At 28.9% G+C, this 11201-nt stretch overlaps 1 protein-coding gene across 1 annotated transcript in view; it reads left to right on the plus strand.

Moving 5' to 3' along the window:
* LOC106468383 (leucine-rich PPR motif-containing protein, mitochondrial-like) overlaps positions 1 to 11201 on the plus strand; it is a gene marked incomplete at its 3' end in the record, with an annotated part of 92970 nt that overhangs the window by 49598 nt on the left and 32171 nt on the right. The window contains exons 15-18 of the mRNA XM_022396725.1: positions 606 to 697; positions 1607 to 1684; positions 2490 to 2564; positions 7092 to 7139. Of these exons, the coding sequence (XP_022252433.1) occupies positions 606 to 697; positions 1607 to 1684; positions 2490 to 2564; positions 7092 to 7139 (293 nt within the window). The remainder of the gene's footprint in view (positions 1 to 605; positions 698 to 1606; positions 1685 to 2489; positions 2565 to 7091; positions 7140 to 11201) is intronic.

An 11201-nucleotide genomic window follows, 5' to 3' on the forward strand; every position in this document is an offset into this window, starting at 1 on the left:
CTAACGACCGGAGGAGTAACAGTACTTTCCAATTAGTAATGGTAAATTTAGGTGTTACTTAATTTATGTGGTACATATTGGAGTATAAGACATATCAGTAGCAGTAAGAAATGACCTTACAGCACTAAATTTGTTATTTTTCTTAAATGGGACACTCAACATATCACTTTACAGCTTCTACAGGAGCGTTCAACTAAAACACAAACCATAACTTGTAGTACAAAGCTTCAACTGGTTTAAATAATAAATTATTTGAATCTTTAGCATGCATTTCTACAATGTGTATTGGAATGTTAAGTAGTAAAGTTTATTGTTGAAAGAATTATATTTGTGAAATAATAACCTACTACACGTAGTAAACAAAATTTTGTATCTAAGTTACAGATTGAAATAACGATAGTTAAGATGAAAAACTACACTGATTATAATTATAGGCACCATCCTTTGTCCTTTTTACTAGTATTTAAATTTAGATTTTCTAAAGTTTTTGTTTTCAAAAATTGGCTTTTAATAGGAATTATGTTAATTAGTAAAGAAACTGTTATAATGATGAGTTAGAATACACATAATATGATTTTTGGGTTATTGTTATGTTTCGTTTTCAGATTGGTGTGGGCAGTTTCTTCTTGACTACCTTTCAGTTTGTAAGAACAGTACTGATACCCTAGAAAATGTCTTAAGTAGAATGGCAGAAAAGGTAGGTGACTCTAATACTTTTAAATTCAAAAATTTTTGGTTTATATTTCATTTCTAAACTTCAAACTTTTTATTACTTGTGTGAGGTCCTCTGGTGGGACAGTGGTAAGTTTACAGACGTACAATGCTAAAATCTGAGTTCAATTCCCTATAGTGGACACAGCAAATAGCCCAATGTGGCTTTGCTCTAAAATAACCAGCCAAACAACTTGTGTGACAATAGCAAGCAATCTTGAAGAAGCTATCTATAAGAGGAAACAATTAAATGAAAATAACAATAAACCACAGTTGATTAAATAAATTTTTGGTTACTATTTATAATTTTTTATTTGTTGGTTGACTTGTCCGTCAAGAACAATACACAGAACAATTGCAATTATCACTCAATTGCCACTACTTCAGTTAAACATTTAAAACTACACTGTCGGAAATGAAATACTGTTCTTATTACATTTGCTCAAAACAGTAATAGTTATTTGAAACTGTGGGGACTTGCATTCATGAGAATCATACATTTGTAGTGATTGATTACTGTATACCAAGATAGTAAAAATGAAGTTAAGGATATATTTTAGCCATTCTGTCCTCAGATATCATGGTTTAGAAACAACAACAAATCTATTTTTCTGTAGTTTTACTTGAACATCTTTGTCAAACAGTTTTTCAAAGGCAACATTTTCAGTTCACTATATTAACTTAAATTCACTGAATTCAAACAGTAGTTTAGTTAGCATATAACTGATTATTCCTGCATTTAACCAATGTACGTTTAAAAAAAAAAGTTTTATAAATGTTTATATTTTTATAGCTTACATAACCTGTTGATAGCCTAGAAATGAATTAAGATGTGTGTGTGATTATACTACTCTATGTGAGCTAAATATATGTATGCATAATTTTTTTATGACAGGATATGAAGATATCTCATAATACTGTTGATGTCATTCTAAACCGTATTAAAGATGGAGTTAATGATAACATAACTACAGTAAGTATTACTTCACCATCCTAGGTAAAGCCATCACTACAGTAAGTATTACTTCACCATCCTAGGTAAAGCCATCACTACAGTAAGTATTACTTCACCATCCTAGGTAAAGCCATCACTACAGTAAGTATTACTTCACCATCCTAGGTAAAGCCATCACTACAGTAAGTATTACTTCACCATCCTAGGTAAAGCCATCACTACAGTAAGTATTACTTCACCATCCTAGGTAAAGCCATCACTACAGTAAGTATTACTTCACCATCCTAGGTAAAGCTTATAAAAATATGAGAATTTTATATCTCTTTGCTGTAACATTGACACTCAATCCATGAATATGTTTAGTGTTAAGCATTCTTGTGAAAAATAGGAAAAAACACCTCTATTTGAATGCTTGTGTAGATTATAATGAAGTCATGTTACATTAACATGGGTTTACCTCTTGAATTTATTTTATATGCTGTCATAGTATATGAAATAAAAGGTTTCAAAACAAATATATCTTTTGTTTTTATACATTATTGTTTGATTAGTAAGATAGACAATTTCAATTTTCTGTGTGGAGAAAGTAATGGCCTGCAATAGATGTGATTAATTATGCAGAGAAGCATAAGACTGAAAAATGGAGTAATTAGGAAGTACTTTGTAAAACTGAAATACACCATCTAGGTATTAAAACATACTAGATGGTTGAAGGTGTACTTGTGATGTTTAGTTGTGTTTCTTTGGTGTGGTTTAGTAAACAGTAGAATTAGAATAAGAGAATACTTTTTTGAAAGTATATTTTTAATTTCTTACTCAATAGCTTCTAGAACAAATGGCTACATCCAGTTTACAAGGTGCTCCTGATGACATAGAATCCACTTCATTCGCTCACCCCGTAAGTTACAAAGACAAAGAAATTTCTCGGACAAAAAATTTTGAAGTTATGTATCAACTTAAAAATTTCTTAACCCTTTCCAACCTGATAACATCATTTCTGCAGCTTTGACATTTACATTCATAAGAATTAATAGAAATTTGGAAATAACTGAAATATGAACACACATAAAGCAGGATAATCATTGAATGTTTGGTAAATTCTTAACAAAATAAAAACAATTATGTGACATCACTATCTGTTACACAGCATGCCCATAACAATCGATTTGAATTCACAAGCAACAAAATGAGCCAGCCTGCTATTTATAAACTAATATATACAGTATTTATCTCAATACCTTTTATTTTTAAAAGTAATCTCTTAATCCTTTATGAAATGGTGTGAAACTGTTTCAGAAAACTTTTTCATCTCTAGCTTCATGTTGGGTTAATTTGGCATACCATTATCTTCAAATTGTAAACTGCAGATATTGTAAAACAAAAATGGAACTGCTAAAATACTATTTCAACAAGAAAAACAAGCAAGTGGGGGAACACAATAAAATTATCAATTTTAACTTGTATACATAAAACACAAAATCATGGTATAGTTAGAGTATTTGAAGATGTGTGATCACAAAATGCTCCTACCATATTAAACAAGTAAATCTTTAGAAATTTACAATCCATGTAAAGAGAAAAGGGAGCTCTAGGGCAAGTTGGTTGTCAGAAAGAAAATAGTCCCTGTTATCAAATGATATATTTATAATTTTGTTAGCTTTAGAAGTATATAAAGTGTAAAATACAAAATGGAGTTGTTATAAACAATTCTCTATTTTTGAACTATTTGAATTTTGCAGCTTTGTTTCATATGTTAAAGTTTTATCTATGTAGGCAGGAGTTTGAAATACTTGTATTCTAAAAATAAAAGTTACAATTGGTGGAGCAAAAATGATACTAGGGTTAGCAGTTTGGGATTATTTTTTAAATACTTTATCAAACACAAATATTAATGCAATATACACCAGGACAAGATCCTAAATATGAACACTTCAGTTATAGTATTGTAGCTGATCTGAGAAGAAAGATAAATTGGAATTTTTTAAAACTTGATGTCATTTGCCATTGCATAAAATGAGATGCCAGGCTGAAAAGGGTTAAAGCAGTAAATTAGTTGAATAAATTTTTTAAATAAGTAAATCTAAAATAATTTCTAATACATTACAATGCAAAATTCTAGTGTTAAAACTTTGTACTTTGAGAAAGATTAGTATTGCATTAAAATATTCAATTTTGCATGATTTCATTTATATATTTGTCAATATTAGAAATCTTTTAACATGTTTCACCCTGTTTTTTACTTTGTTTTATAATTATTTTATTAATTTTGTGAAAACACAACTTTGGCATTTACTGCTGATTTTAATTAATTGAAATAGGGCATCCTTTTCAACACTTCACAAGGTAACTTTCAGAAATTTAATTATATTATATTATTATCATGGTATATGAATAAAATTGACATCAAAACATTGATAATAATCCAAATGTTAATATTATTTAAGTTTTAAGTTCCTAGTTTTATAAAGTAATATTAAAACAAAATTCTCCCGGTATCCCATTTTCTCTAATTTATTTACTACCTCTCTAAGAAATATGAAATGTCATTTAAATTGCTCAATATAATGTTGTTATCACTCAGTCAAAGCATAACTTTTACAGCCTTCAGTCTTATAAACTAAAAAATCAGACCCCTCTTGCCATACCCACTGTCATGTCCTCTCTTTCTCAAAGTGCCAATAGTTCTCTACGATGTTTAACACTATTATTTATAATGAATAGAAAGTCAAGGTTGTAATATATCAAATAATTTATTATATGACATTGTTTTCTGTACAGAGAATTGTCTACTTCCCTTCCAATTCACACTATTCCCATGGGAAATGAATTGACTAGCTTAGTTGAATTCTAAATGGCTCTTGTTGCACAGTTAGAAAGCCAAAAAAATTGTGATAGTTATTTGACATTGTCTCCTTTTTGCATATTATTATTCTGTCTTCTTTGGTATATTATTTAATTAAATAAAAAATTATTTATTGCAGTAGTACCATTAGTATACAAAAGTAAGATTAAGTTTCATTGACAGTGGGCCACAAAAAAATGAAGACCCATGTAAGTACTTTATTTCTTGTTTTTCATGTGTATCCTTTCTTTATTATTATAAAAGTAACTAAAATATGAAAAAATAGAAACTTTTTAAGTTAGATAAGGTTAGATTATGTACAATAAACAATAATAATAATAATGATAATTTTTCACAAGGAATGTTCGTGAGTAGCCTGTGCATTATGTAATTCAATAGGGTAATGTGAGCTACACGTTCACCAAGTGATTTACAACTTGAATAATTGTAATATTAGTTAAACACAGTTCAAATAGCAATAAAAAATTAAATTTAAGTAGAAACAGATGTGTACTGTTACAAGTTGAAAGCTACATGTAGGTTCATGTTACAATATGAAGTTATTCTAGAGAAAAAAAAAGTAATTCAAATTTGTTTAGACTTTTATTTATTTTTTGACCAACCTCATATAAAGTTAGGGTAGAGAAGGTAACAGATAAAGTACTGAAAAAAATATGTTTAAAATTTATTTAGGAGGTTTTAGAGATTACGTAAATGAAATTTGAGATTTTTCACATGAGGAAAAGTATTTTCAATTTTAACATGAAAATCACTTTGCACTTGGAGCAGTCAACACTTTGACTCCATATATCCATGGAGAAATTTTTAGTGAAAATACTTCATTAAAAATTCTGTTATTTTTATATACAAAAGACTCAATGATTACCAAAAGCTTCCAAATTTCATAAAGATACATAAAACGTATTAGAAGATATAGTATGAAAACTATAAAGGCCAATTTGAGGTCGTGAACTCAGCCGATTTGACCGAGCCTATAGTAAGAATGTTAAACAAACATGTGACTGCTCAATTTGATAACTTAGGAATTTGAGTTGCTTTCAGAGAAACTAAAAGTGATATTCTTTACAATTTTAAAATTCCAGCCTTTTTGTTTATTAAGTCTCTCAACATGGCCTCAGTTGAATTGACTGATCACATTCCTGCTTTGTACTCGTTTAAAGTCATTATAGTTTTGATACTACTAAGTTTAATATATTATTTGCATCTTCTCAAAATTTGGTGGACTTTCAGTAAACATTCCAAGTCTTTTACAAAAATCAGATTTTTTAGTGAAGTAATTTTCGTGTTAAGATTAAAAATACTTTATTTCATGTCAGAAACCTCAAATTTCATTTGCATAATCTCTAAAACCTCCTAATACATTTGAAGGTTTTTTTCAGTAAAACCTTGTATTTTATCTGTTATTTTCTCTATTCTAACTCTATACAAGGTTGGCCAATTTGACTGACCTTATAACCACCAAAAAATAAATCTAAATTACCCTTTATTTATTTCTAGAATGACTTCCAATTGTAACATGGAATTACATTTGTTTATCCTAAGTAGCTTTACACTCATAACAGTATACATCTGTTAATACTTAAATTTTGTTTTATTGCCCTTTGAACCATGTCTAACTACTATTTGCACTATTATAAGTTGTAAATCACTTGAGGAACATGCAGCTTACATTATGCTATTGAATTACATTACCTACGATCTACTTTGAGCTGCTCATGTGCATGGCTCGTGATAAATTTGTTAATTTTTTTTTTTTTATTTGACCTATCTCACCTTAACTAACCTAAAGAGTTTCCTATTTTTACATTTTAGTTAGTTTTATAATAATAAATAAGGAATGCACATGAAAAACAAGAAATAAAATACCTACCAGGGCCTTTTTTGCTTACAAGTTCATCCAAGCTAGTCGATATGTTTCTCGTGGGAACGAATCTTATGCTAAAATAAAAATTGACAATTCTTTGCAAAGAAAGCAACATAATATAATATGTCATTTGATAGATGAAAACCTTGGTTTTCTATTAGTTATAAATGATATAGTATTAAATGTAAGAGAGAACAATTAACAAATCCCAAAAGGGAGGATGTGACAGGTGGGTGTGGAAAGAGGGGTCTGATTTTCTATTTGATGGCTCTGTAACCAAACAAGATTGAAGGCTAGGAAAATTATGCTTTGTCTAAGCTATGATGATATTAGAGTGAATAATTTATGTTAAATTTTATACTTATTGGAGGGGTAGTGAATTAATTAGCAAAGAGGGGATGCCTAGAGAAAAAATGTCACATTTCTCACACTAGTGAAAATTCAGGATTTTTTTTTAATATTGCCTTTTAAAATTTAGATCTTAGAACTTGTATACTATTGAAATATGGATTATTAGCTATGATTTTATGCTATACTAATTGATATAACATAAACAAAAAGTAGTTAATAAAATTTTGAATGTAACTCATTACAAACATTGACGTGTAGTAAAGGATGCCTGTGGTGGTAGAGTTAGTAAAAGTTTAACTTAAAGTCACTAGAAACTTTATTTTTAAAACTTGCAAACATTATTTTAGAGAGAAATGAATGTTGAAGAACTGGAGAATCACTTGTTGGAATTAAAGGTCAGTTTTTTATTTATAAACATTACATAAAACTTGAAAGTAACTTGTTCATATCTGTTCACCTCGTCTTTCCTGGAGATATAGTGAGTTGTGAATATTATGTGGTCTCTTTGGCACTACTACAGTGACTTATTTCAGTTGATATGGACTTAATAAAGAAAGCTTCCTCTTCCTTCTCTTCTTTATGATGGAGTTTCATTTTGGTGTGATTATGCATGAAATGTGTGTGTGTGTGATTTTTTTTCATGTAATAATATATCAAGAATATTAAAAAGGACCACCAGTTTTGAAATACTGTATTTGTTAATATATTTAGTTAGTAGTTTTTGTTGAAAGTGCTCTCAGAGCTTACACTGCTTTTCAGCCATCCCAATTAAATATAATACATAATACTTTTTAACAAAATCAAAATGCTTATACAATAGATACATCCCAGTAAAAATATATTAACAAAAATATGCATGAATTCTATAATATTTCAAATTTGTTAACAGTATAATATTATAAATAAAATATATATAATTATTTAATGCTCATAAAAATAATGTAAATATAACTAAATACTTATGAAATTCACAAGTTATTTACATAAAATTCAAATAATTTCCAAATTTTTTTATGAGATAACTTTCATGTAATAATTTTTTTTGTTGATTACCACAAGATCAACATGGAAAATGGAAAAAGAAAGGTTCTTAAGATGGGTACAATTGTAAAAATGTTCAGAGCATCTTAATAGACTCTGACTTTGGTTTATAACATGAAACTGGTGTTGATTCATTTTGTACCTTAAATTTTCAATATGGCCAATGTAATGTTCACAACAGACTATACATTTTAACATATAGATACAATTCTTAGAATTGCAAGAAAAATGATATTTTGATTTTAAACATAATGGTTTTATCTATGTTTTTGATAATATTGGTGTTAATAATATAACCTAGATTACAGAGTTGACATCTTAGTTTATTACACTGAGTGATACCTTGTCTTTTTATGGATTTGAAATAACATAAAATTCATTTATATTTCTGTTGTTAATATAGTTTTACAGAGATGTATTTATTGTATGAACATTTTGGTTTTGCTAAAAGGTATTAATATATTGTATTTAATTAGTTTGACTGAAGAGCAGTGTAAGCTGCAAAAGTGCTTCCAACCAACTAAAGATATTAAAAAATACAGTATTTTGAACCTAGTGGTCCTTTTAATAGTTGATATATATATATATATGTGTATGTGTGTGTGTGTTTGTTAGATTAGCTGTAGTTAAAATAAAATCAAGATTTAAACTTAATGTCAGTAGCTTGTGCTTTAAAATATGATGAATCTCCTGTTTCTAATTGTTGAAAAAACATTTTTTGACCCTTTATCATTCACAGAAGGTTTTTTTTTCTATTACCATAATTGGAGAAAATGTATGGGTGGAAATTATGTCTACATACATAAATATATGGGTGGAGATGATAAAGGGTTAACCCAAAGAAAAATTCTATTTTAAATGTTTTGAAATTGAGTAATTATTAATTTTATGTATATATACATTAATTTTGTTCATGATGATTATTTTAGCTCACATTTAAATAAATTTCATATACATAAATCTCATGTCAACAATGTCAAGAATGCAAATAATAGCCCATTACCTGTTAACAAACACATTAATAAGTGTATTATGGAAAAATGTCATACTTTACAAGAACCCTTTTACCAAATATTTCCATTGTGGTATTCTTGTGAAAAGAATGAGATTATTTTATGAAAATTGTTTTATCAATAAATTTAAAACCAAATTAAATGTTACATATTTTAACATACAGAGGGATGTAAAACATGTATAAAGTTTTAAAGTAAAAAAAAATGCAGGAAGTTTTACATTGTTGAGTAGGTCTTGTTAGAGAGAGAGAGTATTATTTTAAAAACTGAAGAGTAACCTATAAGATATGAAACTGGTATTTAAACTTTTATGTATGTATGTATGTTTGTTTTATTTGTTTTGAACTAATAGTAATAGAGTTTTTTAAATATTTCTAAGGCTATTTTTTTATTGTATCATTTATATTCTATTGTTGTACTACATACTTGCCAACTTTTCAAAATTCTTATGGGTGAGATTTTGTGTGACTCATGGTAAATCAAGCAATTTACAAGCACAATTATGCTTGGCTAAGAATGAAAAATACATCTTATTTCATTGGCCAAGAAGAAAGTGAAGCCCAATTTCCAGTATGAATCATGTGTTTATTCAACTGGTTTCACTATAGAGCAAACGATTGGCTAACGATTACCAAGAAATTTTTAATTTACAAAAAAGTTAATTATAGTTACGCAAGTCCGTAGATTTCCTGAAAAAATCAGTGCACATGCCTAAAATCGGTAGAAATGAAAAATTTTTTAATACCGGATCAGTAGATCAGGTCAGAGGTCCAAATTTGAGAAACTCTCACCCAAATCGTAAGAGTTGACTAGTATGGTACTGTCATAATCATTATTTTTTATACTTGAGTTGGTTTTATGTTTTTTTTCACAATTCAAGAAACACATTAAAACAAGGTACAGTTTTATGTCATTCGGAACTTGTTGGATAAGAATGTTTATTGTGCTATTTCTGATGTGTAGTCTTGACACTAATATTTGTTTACATGAGACTACAACTAACAGTAGAATTGTATATGAAGATGATGTATTATAACCAAACTCATGAAATAGCATTGGAATGAAGGTTAGCATTGTCAATTGCCAACAGTGGACAAAATATTGGCCATTCAGTTTCAATCCTGCATATTATCGAGAGTATATTGATGATAATTTTGTCATGTTTGATGATCTATAAGGTGTTCATGACTTTTGGAAGTAGAATATCAGCATGAACATCAATCTACTTTGCTTGATGCATTACACGCAACACATCAACAAGAATGCCAACCCATTTTTCTTGAAACATTGTATATAACATAACATAAGGGACAGCAAGGAACCTGTCCTAAGCTGTCCTATTCACTAAATTAAACTAAACCCCTAAAAAAAAGAAACTCAAACCAAATATTTTTCAAGCTTTCCCTTAAACTAACTGCATCCACAACGTGCCAAAGCAGCCTGTTCCAGAGGCCAATAAATGTACCTTAGATAAAGATGACTTCTTTCCTGCCAAAATTTATATTTGTTTCCCCTAGTCTTACCATTCTCACTATTAAATATGAAAAAAGATGATGCATCAAAACTCAATTCCTTTAACAATCTTAAACATCTGAATCAGATCTCCTCTAACTCTTCTTTTTTCAGGAGAAAATAAGTTCAGAAATCTTAACCTATTCATATATGATAACCTGTCCATCCTAAGTATAATCCTAGTAGCCCTCCTCTGAACCCTTTCCAACAGTTCAGTGTCCTTTCTGAGGTAAGGAACCCAAGACTGAACACAACATTTCACATGTGGCCTAAACAGTGACCTATACAATAAAACTATAACCTCTTCAGACTTGTATTTAATATTTCTGTTGGTACAACCTAAAATTCTACTTGCCCTGCCATTAAAAATGGTACATTGCTTGGATAGCTTAAGAGAGTGATCAACCAAAACAACAAGATTTTTTTCCATGACACTGTTAAAGTTATTCCCATAAATATTATACTTATAATTCAAATTGTGACATCTCATATGCATTACCTTGCCTTTATTATAATTGAAAGCCATCTGCCATTTATTTGTCCAACTCACCAAATAATTCAAATTCTTTTGTAAAGCAGTAGCATCCTCCCTACAGCCAGCAATACCTAAAAGCTTAATGTTAATAGCAAATTTATATAATCTATTGACCATTCCTTCATCTATGTCATTTATGTAAATCAAAAAGAACAAAGGTCCTAAGACTTAGCCCTGAGATAATATGGAATGTTCCCAGCCGATCTTGGCCAATAATACTTCATTATACCAACAAGCACATTCCCCTCAGTGGACATAGCAGATATCTCGATGTAGCTTTGCTATAAAAAAAACACACACCAGCAAGCATATAGTACAAGTGAAAAATCAGTTTTAAAAGCTGCTTATTCTCATAC

This window comes from Limulus polyphemus, unplaced genomic scaffold (genome assembly GCF_000517525.1).
Source record: "Limulus polyphemus unplaced genomic scaffold, Limulus_polyphemus-2.1.2 Scaffold2987, whole genome shotgun sequence".
Classification (NCBI taxonomy): Eukaryota; Metazoa; Arthropoda; class Merostomata; order Xiphosura; family Limulidae; genus Limulus; species Limulus polyphemus.